Source organism: Rhinoderma darwinii, chromosome 3 (genome assembly GCF_050947455.1).
Source record: "Rhinoderma darwinii isolate aRhiDar2 chromosome 3, aRhiDar2.hap1, whole genome shotgun sequence".
Lineage (NCBI taxonomy): Eukaryota > Metazoa > Chordata > Amphibia > Anura > Rhinodermatidae > Rhinoderma > Rhinoderma darwinii.
Genome location: NC_134689.1, coordinates 284,301,484 through 284,320,745, shown reverse-complemented (window position 1 = coordinate 284,320,745; position 19,262 = coordinate 284,301,484). Strand labels below are relative to the sequence as shown.

Sequence of the window (19,262 nt, the reverse complement as noted above, 5' to 3'; positions counted from 1 at the left end):
ATCGATCACATCTAAGTTCATAACTTAGATATGATCGATACCGGGGGATCCATAGAAGCTGTATCTCAAAAAGTAAAAAAACATTTTTTAATAAAAAAACAATTACATAGTTGCTTAAAATAACATGATACATTGTTTTATTTATTTTTTTATATATAGAAGTGTTCAAAGGTTTACATGGCCTTTAAAATGGCACCTAACGTTCGCATATAATGCCGGTTTAACGTCTTTGCTCCGGTTTATCAAAAAAGTCATGCCTTCATTCATAAAACCAACATTTAACTCCTTGGTGACTGAAATCTGTTGGCTTGGTGGCTCACTCACATTTGCCTCCTTTAGGTTCATGCTTTGTCATTGGATCGACATAACTGAATTACCCACAAGATAATGTGCTGGGGGAACTTTTCTACTGCTTATTTTTTTCTAGAAAGTCTTTTATGCCTTTGGTGATAGGACAATTTGTTCGATATGTGGAAAACATCACATGCTTAAAAATGGCGGCCCCCAGCTACCTGTCAGTCAGATGCCACGTTTCCATATGGGCCGATGTAAAAATACAGTTGTACCAATCAGATGGCTGTATAGATATTTAATAAATATGAGAACATTTGTCTGATCGGAGATATTTCTTCCCTTCTATGATCTAATAAGGGTGCGTCTGTATTTTGTCATCTGGCTGTCCACCTGAAGAGAACAATGAGGCTCCCTGGATTATATCCTATTCTGGTATCTTTATATCAGCATATGGAATAGAGCCACCTCCGCACCATCGCTCTGCTCCTCTACGTATATCTATTCCTACATCGGATCTATTCCAGAGAGCCTTTCCCTTTATTGTGGGCATGGAGACGCATGTGACAAAGCTTTAGATAGTTTTACGTGTAAACCACTTATTGACGGCTTAATGAAGATGACCAGTAAGGACATGTTCACACAGTTCGGATATTGTATGGAAAAGTGTGCAGCGTATCCGACATAGAACCCGCAGGGAATTCTGTCTGAAAAACCGCACCAAATTGTGGAAAGCAGAGCAGAAAAAGTCAATGTTTAACTTCACTGGTGTCATAGCGACGCGTCCCTCTAGTCTCTGCAGCCCGGCCCCCCGGGATGACGCTGCAGCCCATGTGACCGCTACAGCCTGTGATTGGCAGTCACATGGGATGAAATGTCATCTCAGGAGGCCAGCAGCATGTCGTAGAGCCGCGGGAATAAGGAGCAGTCACTATGACAACGCCAGGGAAGTATGGACTTTTTAATTAAATTTAACCCCTTAATGACCAGCCTATTTTAGAAGTTCATGACCAAGCCATTTTTTTACGTTTTTCCATCGTCTCATTCAAAGAGCTATACACTTATTTTATTTTTTCGTCGACATAGCTGTATAAGGTCTTGTTTTTTGCGGGACAAGTTGTATTTTTTAATAGCACTATTTTGGGGTACATAGAATTTATTGATTAACTTTTATTAACTTTTTTTGGGGGGGAATAGAAAAAAATCTGAAATTTTGCCACACTTTTTTGCGTCCTAAATTTACGCTGTTTACCGTGTGGTATAAATAACACAATAACTTTATTCAGCGGGTTGTTACGATTGCAACGATACCAAATTTATATAGTTTTTGTATGTTTTACTACTTTTACACACTTTTTTTTTTTTTTCAAAATTATTTGTTTTTGTGTCTCCATATTTGAAGAGCCGTAACGGTTTTATTTCTTCGCCGATGCAGTTGTAGGAGGGCTTTTTTTTTTGCGGGACGACTTGCAGTTTTTATCGGTACCATTTTGGAGTAGATACGACTTTTTGATCACTTTTTGTCACATTTTTTTTTAAGGCTGGATTCAAAGAAAACAGCAATTTTTGGATGTTTTATTTTATTTTTTACGACGTTCACCGTGCGGGTTAAATGATGTAATAAGTTTATAGTTGGGGTCGTTACGGATGCGGCGATACCAAATATGTGTAACTTTTTTACTTTATTTTGTTTGTTAATAATAAAGCAATTTGTAAGGGGAAAAAGTGGGTTTTTAATTTATTTTTTATTTTTTACTACTCCCATTAGGGGACTTCACTATGCGATGGTCCGATCACATTTATAATACACTGCAATACTTCTGTATTGCAGTGTATTATGCCTGTCCGTGTAAAACGGACAGGCATCTGCTAGGTCATGCCTGCGGCATGATCTAGCAGGCATTCACTACAGGCAGACCTGGGGGCCTTTTATTAGGCCCCCGGCTGCCATCGGAGACACAGACACTTGGCGATCGTATCGCCGGGTGTCAGTGGGATGAGAGGGAGCTCCCTCCCTCTCTCCAAAACCACTCAGATGCGGTGCACACTATTGAGCACCGCATCTGAGGGGTTAAACGGGTGAGATCGATACTAATATCGATCTCACCCTCCGCTACCTCTGGCAGCTGAGAGCAGGGAGATTTGACAGCTCCCTGCTCTGTTTACTTATTCCGATGCCGCGACGTAAAAAGTCTATTTCATCAGAATAAAGCCCGTTAGTGGCCGACGTAGAAACCCTATGGGCCGGTCACTAACGGGTTAAACAAGAAAAAGGGCTGTTTTTTTCTGTTTTGTTTTTTTTCAGATTTACAATTTGTTGCAGTGTTTACCTCCCCATTTAACTCAATGGGGAAAAACCGCAACAAAAGTGAAATTAAATTGACATACGGCAGATAAGAGAATCTGCACCACTGGTCAATTTATGAATGTTTTCTCCGTTGATTTTTCCGCAGCATTTGGATGAGATTTGTTGAAAACTCCTCCACTTTGCTGCTACTGTAAAGGTAAGTTCACACATAGCGTAAATACTGTAGATTTTCCGCACCGCAATTTCTACAATACAGTAGCAGCAAAGTGGATGCAATTTGAACAAATCTCATCCACACACTACGTAAATGATGAGCAGAAAATAACGCTCAGAAATTGACATGCCGTGCAGTTTTTAATCCGCAGCATGTCAATAGTATTTGCGTAATCGCTACCTTTGTGTCGGGTTTTCCCTCATTGAATTCAATGGGGAGGTAAAACCGGCAAAAAATAGCAATGTGTTTTTTTGCGGCAGAAAAGCAGCGATTCCATCGCAAAAAAAATACAACACAGAAAACAAAATCCTATACTTACCTGGAATTCTGTGTTTCTTCGTCCAGGCCGGCCTCCTCGAAATGTATAAATAAGGACTGGCCTTTACAGGCTGCAGCAGTCACATGGGATAAAACGTCATCCCAGGAGGCCGGTCTGCATGACGTCAGAGGGTAAGTATGTGGGTTGTTTTTATTTTACGTGCAGTTTTCCGCAGCGGACATTTATGCATTGTATCTGCCCAGTGTGAATGCAGCCTTCTACCTTCAGAATATATACAGTGAAGGAAATAAGTATTTGATCCCTTGCTGATTTTGTAAGTTTGCCTACTGTCAAAGACATGAACAGTCTAGAATTTTTAGGCTAGGTTCATTTTACCAGTGAGAGATAGATTATATTTAAAAACAGAAAATCACATAGTCAAAATGATATATATTTATTTGCATTGTGCACAGAGAAATAAGTATTTGATCCCCTACCAACCATTAAGAGTTCAGCCTCCTCCAGACCAGTTACACGCTCCAAATCAACTTGGTGCCTGCATTAAAGACAGCTGTCTTACATGGTCACCTGTATAAAAGACTCCTGTCCACAGACTCAATGAATCAGTCTGACTCTAACCTCTACAACATGGGCAAGACCAAAGAGCTTTCTAAGGATGTCAGGGACAAGATCATAGACCTGCACAAGGCTGGAATGGGCTACAAAACCATAAGTAAGACGCTGGGTGAGAAGGAGACAACTGTTGGTGCAATAGTAAGAAAATGGAAGACATACAAAATGACTGTCAATAGACATTGATCTGGGGCTCCATGCAAAATCTCACCTCGTGGGGTATCCTTGATCCTGAGGAAGGTGAGAGCTCAGCCGAAAACTACACGGGGGGAACTTGTTAATGATCTCAAGGCAGCTGGGTCCACAGTCACCAAGAAAACCATTGGTAACACATTACGCCGTAATGGATTCAAATCCTGCAGTGCCCGCAAGGTCCCCCTGCTCAAGAAGGCACATGTACAGGCCCGTCTGAAGTTTGCAAATTAACATCTGGATGATTCTGAGAGTGATTGGGAGAAGGTGCTGAGGTGAGATGAGACTAAAATTGAGCTCTTTGGCATTAACTCAACTCGCCGTGTTTGTAGGAAAGAGAAATGCTGCCTATGACCCAAAGAACACCGTTCCCACTGTCAAGCATGGAGGTGGAAACATTATGTTTTGGGGGTGTTTCTCTGCTAAGGGCACAGGACTACTTCACCGCATCCATGGGAGAATGGATAGAGCCATGTACCGTCAAATCCTGAGTGACAACCTCCTTCCCTCCACCAGGACATTAAAAATGGCTCGTGGCTGGGTCTTCCAGCAAGACAATGACCCGAAACATACAGCCAAGGCAACAAAGGAGTGGCTCAAAAAGAAGCACATTAAGGTCATGGAGTGGCCTAGCCAGTCTCCAGACCTTAATACCATCGAAAACTTATGGAGGGAGCTGAAGATCCGAGTTGCCAAGCGACAGCCTCGAAATCGTAATGATTTACAGATCATCTGCAAAGAGGAGTGGGCCAAAATTCCATCTAACGTGTGCAAACCTCATCATCAACTACAAAAAACGTCTGACTGCTGTGCTTGCCAACAAGGGTTTTGCCACCAAGTATTAAGTCTTGTTTGCCAAAGGGATCAAATACTTATTTCTCCGTGCACAATGCAAATAAATATATATAATTTTGACAATGTGATTTTTCTTTTTTTTTTTTTTTTTTTATATAATCTATCTCTCACTGGTAAAATTAACCTAGCCTAAAAATTCTAGACTGTTCATGTCTTTGACAGTGGGCAAACGTACAAAATCAGCAAGGGATCAAATACTTATTTCCTTCACTGTGTATGTGTGTATGTATATATATATATATATATATATAATGTGTAAAGGATCTGCCAGGCACAGCTTCGGGGTTAACGCCTATAGGTAATCAGTCGGCACCTGAGTCTATGTCTGAGACTGACTCCAGCTTCTACCACTCAGGCTGGCAGGCTTAGGAGTGGGAGAGCCTATCGCAGCCTGGCCAGACTCAGCTAGCTCCCGCCCTCGGTCTATTTATACCTGCCTTTCCTGTTCCTCCTTTGCTTGTGATTCTTCTCGTGTGGTTTCCTGGCCCAGCTACAGCTTCTGACTATTTGATCCTGCTCCATACTGACCCCGGCTTACTGACTACTCTCCTGCTCTGCGTTTGGTACCTTGTACACTCCTGGTTTGACTCTGCTCGTTCACCTCTCTTGTTGCTCACGGTGTTGCCGTGGGCAACTGCCCCATTTCCCTTAGCTTTGTGTACCCTTGTCTGTTTGTCTCGTGCACTTACTGAGCGTAGGGACCGCCGCCCAGTTGTACCCCGTCGCCTAGGGCGGGTCGTTGCAAGTAGGCAGGGACAGAGTGGTGGGTAGATTAGGGCTCACTTGTCCGTTTCCCTACCCCCCTCATTACAATATAGTCCATGCTTGTACAGATTTATGGAAAAGCTATCTTGTAAAATAGGAAAAACCTGCTGAATGCACAAACACAAAGTATGGCTTCTGTGCTGTCTGGGTAGGAGGGGGAGAATCATTGGTGAATCACTCCGTGTGTCCTTGAGTCTATAGATGTGCAGCACATTACATTTGTGAAAAAGCCTCATCACGTCATGGAATCTGGGTAAGCGTATATGGTCTCTTAGTCCAGCCTGTATATTACCTTCTAGCTGGCTAGACAAGCTGTGACATTGTGTGACCCGTTCTGCTGGATTACAGCTGTAAATAATGATCTTCTTTTAGTGGGCTGTCACATTCATGATTTATAAATCCTATCCACATCACTTGATCTATTTAGCATGTCATTCAGTGTGTTATCCACATTGTCCTGAAGGAGATGGGGGGTGGGATGACCAGATCCCCACTTGGTGGTCATTTGGTAATGCAGAGGCGTAGCTAGGTTCTCCTGCACCCGGGGCAAAGATTCAGATTGGCGCCCCCCCCCCCAACTTATTCCCCGACATCTCCTTCCCCCTCACCATGTTTGCTTTCTGTACCAATCAATGAGGTGTAATTTTTTGTCACAATTTTTTTAATGTAACTCGAGCATAAAAGCATTTCTACATTTTACAAGCGATATAGTTATATAATGTAATATAACAATAAAGTAAAAGAAAATAAATTAGAAGCCACACACAGCCCCCCTTGTAGATAGCGCCACACGCAGCCCCCCTTGTAGATAGCGCCACACGCAGCCCCCCTTGTAGATAGCGCCACACGCAGCCCCCCTTGTAGATAGCGCCACACGCAGCCCCCCTTGTAGATAGCGCCACACGCAGCCCCCCTTGTAGATAGCGCCACACGCAGCCCCCCTTGTAGATAGCGCCACACACAGCCCCCCTTGTAGATAGTGCCACACACAGTCCATTGCCCCTTTGTAAATAGCGCCATACTCCCCCCCCCCCCCCCTTGTACTTCGCGCCACACTGTAAACAAAGCAGTAGCCTACCGCTACCACTCTCCGCTCTGCCTGGTGTGACTTACCGGAGGAGCCGAGAAGGTCATGCGGCGCAGGCAGCGGCGGAGTTCCTTCTGACTAGTGTTGGTGACAGCCAGGGCCGGCATTAGGTTGGATGGCGCCCTGTGCAGGACTCTCTATTGCCACCCTCTACACAAACCAGAAATTAACCACATATATGGACATGCTGGAACATATATACTGTACATACATAAAGACAGATATTTAGACATCCAGACAAATATACACCGCGTTCCAAATTATTATTCCAAAGTTATTTTTCGCTGATTTTCCTAAATAGTCGATGCAAATGACAGTCAGTATAATCTTCAAGCCATCAACCGTTAGCGTATAATGCGAATTTTATTGAACAAATCTAATGATAACAGATTTTTAGAAGTAAAAAACTCAAAATGCACTGTTTCAAATTATTATGCACAACAGAGATCAAAACATTTTAAATGTTGTAAAGAGAACTAAAACGGTAATTTGTTGCATTTGCAGCATCAGGAGGTCATATTTACAGAAATCAAAAGCTCTTTCAATCAAAAAAAGGACCCCTTCTTTGATATCACCTTCACAATTCTTGCATCCATTGAATTTGTGAGTATTTGGACAGTTTCTGCTTGAATATCTTTGAAGGATGTCAGAATAGCCTCCCAGAGCTTCTGTTTTGATGTGAACGGCCTCCCACCCTCATAGATATTTTGCTTGAGGATGCTCCAAAGGTTCTCAATAGGGTTGAGGTCAGGGGAACATGGGGGCCACACCATGAGTTTCTCTCCTTTTTATGCCCATAGCAGCCAATGACACAGAGGTATTCTTTGCAGCATGAGATGGTGCATTGTCATGCATGAAGATAATTTTGCTACGGAAGGCACAGTTCTTCTTTTTGTACCACGGAAGAAAGTGGTCAGTCATAAACTCTACATACTTTGCAGAGGTCATTTTCACACCGTCGGGGACCTTAAAGGGGCCTACCAGCTCCCTCCCCATGATTCCAGTCCAAAACATGACTCCGCCACCTCCTTGCTGACGTCGCAGCCTTGTTGGAACATGGTGGCCATTCACCAACCATCCACTACTCCATCCATTTGGACCATCCAGGGTTGCACGGCACTCATCAGTAAACAACACGGTTTGAAAATTAGTCTTCATGTATTTCTGAGCCCACTGCAACCGTTTCTGCTTGTGAGAATTGTTTAGGGGTGGCCGAATAATAGCTTTATGCACACTTGCAAACCTCTGGAGGATCCTACACCTTGAGGTTCGCGGGACTCCAGAGGCACCAGCGGCTTCAAATACCTGTTTGCTGCTTTGCAATGGCATTTTAGCAGCTGCTCTCCTAATCCTATTAATTTGTTTGGCAGAAACCTTCCTCATTATGCCTTTATCTGAACGAACCCGTCTATGCTCTGAATCGGCCACAAATCTTTTCACAGTACGATGATCACGCTTAAGTTTTCTTGAAATATCAAATGTTTTCATACCTTGTCCAAGGTCTTGCACTATTTCACGCTTTTCGGCAGCAGAGAGATCCTTTTTCTTTCCCATATTGCTTGAAACCTGTGGCCTGCTTAATAATGTGGAACGTCCTTCTTAAGTAGTTTTCCTTTGATTGGGCACACCTGGCAAACTAATTATCACAGGTGTCTGAGATTGATTACAATGATCCAAAGAGCCCTCAGGCTGGGTTCACACGACCTATTTTCAGGCGTAAACTAGGCGTATTATGCCTCGATTTACGCCTGAAAATACGGCTCCAATACGTCGGCAAACATCTGCCCATTCATTTGAATGGGTTTGCCGACGTACTGTGCTGACAACCTGTAATTTACGCGTTGTCGTTTGACAGCTGTCAAAAGACGACGCGTAAAATTACAGCCTCGTCAAAAGAAGTGCAGGACACTTGGGACGTTTTTGGAGCCGTTTTCTCATAGACTCTATTGAAAACCGCTCCAAAAACGGCTGAGAAAACGCTGCGAAAATGGCCCGAAAAACGCTGCGAAAAACGTGAGTTGGTCAAAAAACGTCTGAAAATCAGGTGCTGTTTTCCCTTGAAAACAGCTCCGTATTTTCAGACGTTTTTGGCTCAGCGTGTGAACATACCCTTAGACACAATACCATCCATGAGTTTAATTGAAAAACTAATAATTAAATGTTTGACACTTAAATCCAATGTGCGTAATAATTTGGAACACGGTGTACATACATACAGGTAAATATATAGACGTACAGACACATATATACACACACACACACACACACACACACACACACACACGCAGATAAATACACAGACAGGGACATATACAAATACATAAAAGGCACATATATAGAAGCAAAAAGACACATTTACAAACAGACCCATATATACCCACACAGGCACATATATGCACAGTACAGATATTGTTGTAGATTTCACGTGCAGCCCCATGTAACACCACAGATAACACAGTAATAACTGATTACAGATAATGTAGTAGATGTTGCCTGCAGTCCTATGTAACACCACAGATAACACTCTGATAACACACACACACACACACACACACACACACACACCCTCTGTAACATATACACATACAAACAATCACAGATCAGGACGGGCTGTGGGCGGAGCTTCCTCCTACATGCTGGGAGGGTGCAGCACGGGGGTGGACCAGTCCCCTGACCTGAGTCATCTGACCTCATCGTGAGGTGTGGTGACAGGTAAGGTGTCTGGACTGGTCCACTCCCTGGACGTCACAGACCCCAGTCAGAACGCTGATGCGTGATTTCCTGGCTCTTCCTAAAGCTGCTGCAGGCTTCCGACATACAGGGCAGCGATCAGCTGCTCTGTGGCGCCCCCCCCTTCCCTACCACCTAGATGCGCCCAGTGCACATGCCCCGCCTGCCCCCCCCTTTGCTACGCCCCTGGGTAATGTCGCCATTCTCTAGCTATATTAATTACACTTCAGCGATTGCGTTTTGTATGGGTCGATATCTAGCACTTCTGATCACCTGAGGTACTGGATTTCCACATAAACGTATCTTACACATTTTTGTGATTACCGTATGTGTACCTTGACTTTTTTTTTTTTTTTAGAAAAGGTAAGGATGGTGCCTCATCCAACTCTATGGATTCATCTTAGTGTGTCTAAGGGCTTGACCACATGTAGCGGAATTGCTGCGTATTTTCCGTCCTGACGTGACGGAAAATACGCCACACAATACAGTAACAGCAAAGTGGGTGAGATTTAACAAATCTCATCCACGTTCTGCGTAAAATTTCAGACCAGAAATTGACCTGTGGTGCGTATTTTTTGTACCGCAAGCATGTCAATTCCTGCTGCGGAAAGTGGACTGAATTTCTGCGTTTTTTCAGAGGAGATGTCACCATCTCCCAGCATTGAGAAAAGCGCAGCAAAATGCGCACCAAAGCCGTTCCATTCTCAGGAGCTTGCGCTGTCTGTGTGGGAACTGCGTTCGTAGAGCAAAATCCGGCGCCATTTTCATGTGGAACGGAAGCCGCTGCCGGACAGTAAGAAGGTGGCTTCCGGCCATATGTTCCGCGAAGGCGCAAGGAAGAGGAGCGTAGGCGGCAAGAGCGTGCGTGAGTGTGTGTGTGTGTGTGTGCGTGTGCAGCAGAGCTGTGTGTGTTTACCGCGGTTGGCACAGAAATCATGGCAAAAATGCACTATTTGAATATACCCGTAAGGATACTGCCATTGATGCGCATTAGTGCCCTTCTATTCATCTGTAGCTTTTGACCTAAAAGTTTGGGTTTCTTGCCAGAGAGATATTTTTAACTTGGAAAGCTCAGTTCTTAGAAGTGTTACATGGATTTACCACGCCGCTAATATCCTTATTACAGCTGCAGCAAGGAATATCTCCTTTGAAGATAAGTTGGTACACTCTGAAATTCTGATTCCGTTTGAAGACCATGCTTGTAGCGGCAAATGTATATGAAGAATTCTATTACTGTTGTTACCCCATTGTTTAATATTATTTACCTCTACTTTAGAATGTGTGATGTTTGATTATTAATGCAATCCGGGAACTGTACTGTAATCTGATGTAGGAAAGTCAGTGGGGCACGATTACTAAGCCTGCCATTTTAAATGCCAGTTTTAGCCTAAAGCCCGATGGAGTAAGATGCGGCTCATAATAAATTTGTTGCGTCTTGGGCTCTTTAACGCCATTTGTGATCGTGGTTGCAATGCTCCCACCAGGTTTCCACATCCGGTCGCGGCGTAGGCAAGATCCTAACTCCGGGAATCGTTTCTTCCTTGTGTGTTGTGTCTTATGACCTTCTTTGCGGCGCAGCCTTTTGGGGTGGGATTACTCTATTTAGAAGGGGGGATAATACGGGGACCAGTATTGGCCTACACAGTGAAATCTACGCCAACCGGTTTCACCCGTAAATTATGATGTTGCTGGCCCACTGGTGGCTCCACCCCCATTTACAATGTCACGCCTATTTTTAATAGTGATGAACATGGGGAAAAGTTGCAAAGTTTTATGCAAAACAACTGTATGTGCAACTTTTTTTTTTTGCCAGAATCAGGGCTGGGCAATTCTGATCAAAATCAAGATTAATTGAACATGTAACCTCGATTACGGCTATTGAACGATTATTTAGACCACACCCCTTTTTACATACCACGTCCCCTATTTGCATGCAATACAATTAATATTTATCCGCTGAGCCTGCTGTATACTACTGTATAGAATATACCCCCTGACCACACAGTACAATGCCCCATAGCTGCCCCCACACATTATAATGCCCTTCTAATTGCCTACACACAGTAAAATGCACCTATAGTTGCCCTCCATGCAGTATAATGCCCCCATAGCTGCCCCCACACCGTATAATGCCTCCATGGCTGCCATTAAACAGTACAATGCCCCCTATAACTGTCCTCAATACCGTATAATGCCTCCCATAACTGCCCTCCACACAGTATAATGCCCCCATTACTTCCCTCCCCACAGTATAATTTCCCAATGGCTGCCTCTACATAGTATAATGCCCCCATGACTGACTTCCATGCAGTATAATGCCACTATAGCTTCCCTCACACCGTATAATGCCCTCATTTCTGTCCCATAGCTGCACCCCCCACAGTATAAAGTCCCCCATAGCTGCCCCATGCAGTATGATGGCCCCACAGCTGCCCCCAATAGTGCCTGATAAAAATAATAATATACATACTCCCCTAAGCCCGTTCCAATAATGAGTGGAGGAGAACCCTCTGCTCCTCTGGTTTGTTTAGCTCGGGTTAGACAGGCACGATGACGTCACTGCCTAGCGTCCACCGATAAACCGTGAATGGTAGAGCAGGGACCTTGCGGTCCCCTGCTCTACCTTCTGGATTCAACTGAATCTGCGTCCTAAAGATGCAGATACAGTTTAAACTGGGAGAAAATAATTGATAAAACCAAAATTCGCAAGATGACGTCAATTTATTGCGCTGAATTTTGATTATTCTTCGATGAATTGCCCAGCCCTAGCCAGAATACTGGCGTGCAGTGGTTATTAAATTCCCCCATTTTTCACTGCATTATGGGAGCCCAGACAAGATGTTCGGCCAGGATCTTGCACAAAGTTTTGAGCCAAACACAGTAGAGGACACAAGAAAGGAGATGCATCAGTCTTTTCTTCACAACGTTCCTTCCTTTTGGATCCACTTATGGCTTTGAATAAAAAAAACGTAGCCAAAAACTGCATCAAAGCTGTGTGTGTGTGATCCTTGCCTTACGGATGTGTCTGTCCATAAGCTTGTTGACTGTTCCCAATAGCAGCCAGCAGAGTTGTGAATTCAGCTCTGGCCTATAATATAAGCGTAACTTACAGGCAGTACAAAATTAGCATGCAATGTATTTCTAAAGCTATTTATTAATTGAATATAAAAACTGTAAAATGGCGTTCAATAGCTGACATACACTTGAATGATGTTAAAAATGACCTTTTAAAAAATAGATCTGACTGTGAGGTGGATGAATAATACAGGCTTGCTTTCTTTAGTAAAAAAAACATCTGCTCTTGCCGATAGTGTTCGGATTGTGTAATTAGGCTGTGTTCATGTCAGCGTCGGGTTCCGTTTGGTGTTTCCGTTCATCAGATGAACGGAAACTATAGCTTCTGGTTGCATTACCAATGGTTTCAGTGGTAATGCTTCTGTTGAAGTTGGTTTCCGTTCCGTAAAGTTTCCGTTTTTTTTTTTTTTGTTTTTTTTTTTTAAAGGAAACCATATTGTAGTCTAATAATGAAGGCCCTTTTATCAGTAGTGCCCTGATTATTTATCACCCATGTGATGGGTTTGTTACAATGCATCAGTCTAGGCAGTTCTGTAAGATAGCAGCACAAAGAAATCACAGAAAATAGGATAATATTTACCGTATTTAAAATCACAGAAAAAGGCCATACTCGCTGATACAAGGGCAGGTTAAAACACCAGTTCCCAGCAGGATGCAGACAAGTCACAATGTAATGTAAGGTTGCAAAGGCGCAGAATACTATGGGGTGGCTGCTTAGTATTTGCCCACCGATGTGGCTTCTAGAAGGTGGCAGTCACATGGCTAAGTGTAGCGCACCATGTTGAGTCACAGCCTATTAGTTACACCCATACTATTAGATCAGGCAGGCTGCCCATCGCCATCTAAGGGTCAGTTCACACGTTGCGTAAATACTGTGGATTTTCCGCAACGGGATTCGTTGCGGAATATCCGCAGCAAATGCAGTAGCAGCAAAGTGGATGAGATAAAACAAATCTCATCCACACGCTGCGTAAATGCTGATGGGAAAAACCACTCAGAAATTGACCTGCGGGGCGGAATTTCATTCCGCAGCATGTCAATTGTATTTGCATAAACGCTTCTCATATGTTGCGGGTTTTCCCCATTGAATTCAATGGGGAGGTAAAACCCGCAATACGTGGCAGTTGCGTTTTTTTTGCAGTGGGTTTACAGTGTTTCCGTGGGAAAAAACGCAACTCAGAAAAAAAATCTCATACTTACCCAGAAGTCTGTGTTCCTCCTTCCAGGCCACCCTCCGGGGTTGTTTCATCCCATGTGACCGCTGCAGCGAATTCCAGGCTGTAGCGGCGGTCACATGGGATGAAACATCCCAGGAGGCCGGCCTGGATGGCGCTTCATCCCGTGTTACTGCCGCTGCAGCCAATCACAGGCTGCAGCGGTCTCCTGGGATGAAACGTCACCCCAGGAGGCTGGCCTGCTAGCAGGTTGGCTAAGTGCTGCAGTTTTCGGGGCGAAAAACTGCACCACATATAGGTGCGGTTTCTGCCCGAAATTCCCTGTGGCGCACAGGGCGGATATGCAGCATATCCACCCCATGTAAACTCCGCTTAAGTGTACTACACGCAGTACTGACCCCCCATCCTCCCCCAATATCACAATGCGAGGCAGCATCCTGCCATAATAAACGAGGCATAAGTTGATATTTTGGCCAAAATCTGCAAGCTGGCAACCCGCGTCGAGGGTCCTCATCGTCTACACAAACGATATACAATTCACAGCAGCAGCGCAAATCTCCAACTTGTCCTAGACTTCAGGCTGAGCTGTTACCTTCACAGATACATTGTAACAAGCCTATAAGTTGTGTGAGCAGGATTAGGTCAGGGCTATATTTCAGTTTCTGTATTTTGCAGTAGAAGTGCGGTTTTGCAGTGACAAACATCACACTTTGTCTTAAAGAAGCTATTCTAGGAAATGTTCCACCTAGAAGGTAGACGTACCATTTAATCAACCTAGGACCACAAATGGTAAATCTTTATTTTTCACTACCGGGCACAGAACCATTTGGCTATAAAAAAAAATTTTAAGAGATCTAATTTCAGCCATTCATAATTTTTCCTTTGTTGTTATTTGAGTATTTCTTGTATTTTGATGTAGTCAAATGATCCATATATTTGTGCTTAGCCACCTTTTTATTTGTTTCTCTGCAGGCCTATGGATCCGGTTGTGATCTTGTCATACTAGCACATGACTTTGAGTGCGTTCAGATCATTCCTGGTGCTAAACATGGAAATATCCAAGTCAGCTGTGTGGAGTGTTCACAACAGCAAGGACGGGTAATATACTATTTTTTTTTTATTTTTATTTCTAGCTAGATTATTGCAGGCACGAAAAAAAGTAGTTGAAGGAGATTTTGTTGTATTTATCACCAAAGCTTAATTTGAGGTCCCTGTTCTTGTTAATTTGAGGTCCCTGTTCTTGTTAATTTGAGGTCCCTGTTCTTGTTAATTTGAGGTTCGCATTTGTGTTACTGGAATCAATATAGAAAATGTCTACATTGTAGTGAATTGAATCTTCGGAGTCTATAAAATACTAGAAGGGTTTAAAAGTTGCCCTATGTAAGGGATTCTGCCCAATTGGTATAGGAGATCACAATAAGGGCCTGTTCACTTCACCGATGCCCTTCCGTTGAGGGGTTCCATCGGAGGTTCCCGTCGTGTTAACCCCTCAATGGAAAGGCAAACTGAAACCTAAGCTTCCGTTTCCCTCACCATTGATATCAATGGTGACGGAAACCTAGCTAATGACAGACAACTGTGACAGACGGAAACCATTAGCTAGGTTTCCGTCACCATTGTGTTCGATGGTAAGGTAAACGGAAGCTTAGGTTTCAGTTTGCCTTTCCACTGAGGGGTTAACCCGACGAAAACCTCAGACGGAACCCCTCAGCGGAAAGCGACGGTGATGTGAAGACAGCCTAAGCGGAGGAAGTACTTCCTGGATGAGATGTCCATGTCACTCTCACCATTCTCCTGTATTTTCACTAATGCACCCCTTTCCAAGTAGCTCAGGTATTGCAGGTTTGGAGAACTTGGACAGAGTGCATAATAAACAAAGTTACCCCCATCATGATGGCTGCTTATGGAAGTGTAGAAAGACTGTGATGATGAAAATTGCAGTAAAAGACAGTAGAAAACAAAACAACTGTAATCTAATAAAAATGGAATTAAAGGGGTTGTCTGAAGATTAAATGTTATCCCTTAACTACAGGATAGGTGATAACGTGCTGATCGGTGGGGGTCTGACTGCTGTGACCCCCCCTTTCATGAGAATGGGGGTCCCATTCCTCCGAATGAATGGACCGGCAGGTCGAGCACGCTCCATTCACTATCTATGGGACTGCCGTAGATAGCGGAGTACAGCGCTCGACTATCTCCGGCAGTGATATAGAGAATGAATGGAGCAGCAGGGCGCATGCTTGAACTGGAGGAATGTGACCCCCGTTCTCGTGATTGGTGGGGGTCCCAGCGGTCAGACCCCCACTGATAACCATGTTATCACCTATCCTGTGGTTGGGGGATAACATTTATTCTTGGGACAACTCCTTTAAGGGAGAAGACCAAAACATACATACACGTAATAGACAAATATAATGGAATTTTTCTAGTTCTGGTAAATCTTTTTTCTTTTCTAGATTGCTGCTTCTTATGGAAACACTGTTTGTATTTTTGAACCACTTGCTGCAACGAACTCGTACAAAAGAAACAGTGTAAGTAGTAATATTGTGTTCTCATTTCATTCTTGCAACATAAGTAGCATTTACTTCACATATTTAACACATTGGATTTAATAAAAAAAATAGTAACAATTGAATTGGTGAAAAATGTGTATATGATTTGTTAGCAGAGGAGTCACCATTATAATATTTGGTACCAAAATAGCCCTGGTATCGGTGCTGGTACAGGAGGCATAAGCTTTAGTTTGTAAGTCATTTTCAGTAAAAAAAAAAATTTAAAGTGCAGTAAATAGAAAGAGTTCCTGCAACTAAATGAATGTAAATAGCGTACCAAAGCTACCGAGGGTGATTTTCCACTAAATGACACTCTATTTTTTGTGATCTGCTTAAAGGGTTTTCCCATCAGAGACATTTATGACATATCCACAGTATTTGTCATAAATGTCAGCTAGATGCGGGTCCCGTCTCTGGGACCCGCACCTATCTCTCGCACGGGGCAGTGTAGTGGCTGAAGCGTGTGATTCCCATTCATGAATTACGGAAACAGTGTCGCTCGCTGAGCTATGCTGTTTCCGTAGCTCCCATAGTAGTGAATGGCAGTTAGCGAAGCAGCGTAACTAACATTCAGTTCTATGGGACTTACGGAAACCGCGTAGCTCAGCGAGTTACGCTGTTTCCGTAATTCCTGAATGGGAATCACACGCTTCAGCCACTACACCGAGCAGTAGAACGGGGTTTAGGGTGCCCCGTTCTAGAGATTGGTGCGGGTCCAAGAAGTGGGACCCACATTTGCCATTTATGACGCATTCTGTGGATATGTCATAAATGCCTCTGATTGGAAAACCCCTTTAAATACAAACCGTTCTATAGTAGTCCACATACCAGGAGACCTATAGTAATTAATAGCTGCTGTTTTGACTAATGCATTAATGATTAATTTAGTATGAAAATTAATGATTAATGTATAGATACCAAGTGTATCTGATGACAATTTGTTAATTATATATTAGACCCCATATATTAGGGTGTATTCACATGTGCAGTTTTTGTTTTAGTTTTTTTTAATACAATTTTTGAAGCCAAAAACAGAAGTGGATTCAAATAAGAGGTAGTTATATCTGTCCTTTTATACTTTCTCTCCCTTTATGATCCACACCAGGTTTTGGCTTTAAAAACTACATAAAAAAACCTTATCAGAACCTGCACATGTGAATACACCCTTAGGCTCTGCCCCGTTCACACTGAGAATTTTGAGGCGATTTTCGCTGCGTTTTTCGTCCGCAGCCATTGAGCGCCGATGGCAAAAAACACAGCGAAAAACACTTTTTTCTGCTGGGAGGTCAGAGTGGGAACCGCGGCAAGAAAGAGCATGAAGCTTTTTTTTTACCATGAGCGGCTAAAAACAGCCCCCGTCTCCCATTGAAATCAATGGGAGGCGGTTTCGGAAATTTTTTGCCGCTTCCTCTTCAAAATCAGCGTAAAAAAACCTCTGTGTGAACTGAATGCAGGTAAAAAGATTGGATCTTTTGATGGCGCTGCTGTGTGGTGGGAATGATGTGGAACGGAGTCTCAAGGTATTAATAATAGGTTCAGTTTATTGAGAGTGGCTACGCGTTTCAACGATGAACAATCGTCTTCCTCAGGCCATGCACATATCAGAGAGGACACATCTTATATAACATGTAGGTGCAAATTAACATAATTGAAAAAAACGCCAAATCTGACGGGGTCAAGGTGCGATCCTGACGTCACTCCCGGTTTTTTTGCTACTTCACAATGTTCACATTACGGGGCTATGAATGCATAATGTGTTTTTACATACAAGTTAAATATTTATTCATAAAATGAGGTACAATTAAAAGAGTAAAAGGGATAAGTGAAGAATAAATACAAGATAGCTGAGATTGGAGTTAACGAAGCCGGGACGCGGCCTCGTTACCAAGGCAACCAAGCAGAGATCATAGCAAAGTAGCGAGTTGATAGAGATGTGCTACCCATAGGTAAGATATTGAACCCAATAAAAGCTGCTTAAAGGTATGTATAATTTAAATAAATAAAAGAATGTACATGAAAGCCGTGTCAGGCATAGGCATTGATATATAGTTGCGCTGATAAAAAAATTAAGGTAACTAAATTTAGCGTGGTTAGCAACATGGATCGGTCCTGTTTATAATTAAACCATATAGCATACTATAAATAGAATGTAACGAAGCCGGGACGCGTTCACTCCTATTTACATTTCTTCTCTTTTTTTACATAATATGCTGCATACTTTAATTAAAAGTTACATTCTATTTATAGTATGCTATATGGTTTAATTATAAACAGGACCGATCCATGTTGCTAACCACGCTAAATTTAGTTACCTTAATTTTTTTATCAGCGCAACTATATATCAATGCCTATGCCTGACACGGCTTTCATGTACATTCTTTTATTTATTTAAATTATACATACCTTTAAGCAGCTTTTATTGGGTTCAATATCTTACCTATGGGTAGCACATCTCTATCAACTCGCTACTTTGCTATGATCTCTGCTTGGTTGCCTTGGTAACGAGGCCGCGTCCCGGCTTCGTTAACTCCAATCTCAGCTATCTTGTATTTATTCTTCACTTATCCCTTTTACTCTTTTAATTGTACCTCATTTTATGAATAAATATTTAACTTGTATGTAAAAACACATTATGCATTCATAGCCCCGTAATGTGAACATTGTGAAGTAGCAAAAAAACCGGGAGTGACGTCAGGATCGCACCTTGACCCCGTCAGATTTGGCGGTTTTTTTCAATTATGTTAATTTGCACCTACATGTTATATAAGATGTGTCCTCTCTGATATGTGCATGGCCTGAGGAAGACGATTGTTCATCGTTGAAACGCGTAGCCACTCTCAATAAACTGAACCTATTATTAATACCTTGAGACTCCGTTCCACATCATTCCCACCACACAGCAGCGCCATCAAAAGATCCAATCTTTTTACCTGCATTTGTCTCTACCTAAGCGGTCCCATCTTGGACACGACTCGGATCTGGCAGCAGCACTGTGGATATTATACGCTTTGAAACCTCCATTTTCTGGTGAGCATACTCTTGTCACTGTTTCCTCACCCCGACCTACTGATCTACACAAGGTGGCGCCGTTCTTTATTTCATTCTGTGTGAACTGGGCCTTGGACT

The 19,262-nt window shown here is 43.0% G+C and overlaps 1 protein-coding gene across 5 annotated transcripts in view; it reads left to right on the top strand.

Moving 5' to 3' along the window:
• DMXL2 (Dmx like 2) overlaps positions 1 to 19,262 on the top strand; it is a 153,426-nt gene that overhangs the window by 6,671 nt on the left and 127,493 nt on the right. For all 5 annotated transcript variants that reach the window (XM_075858007.1, XM_075858011.1, XM_075858009.1 and 2 more), the window contains exons 2-3: positions 14,557 to 14,682; positions 16,041 to 16,115. In XM_075858007.1, coding sequence (XP_075714122.1) covers positions 14,557 to 14,682; positions 16,041 to 16,115 — 201 coding nt within the window. The remainder of the gene's footprint in view (positions 1 to 14,556; positions 14,683 to 16,040; positions 16,116 to 19,262) is intronic.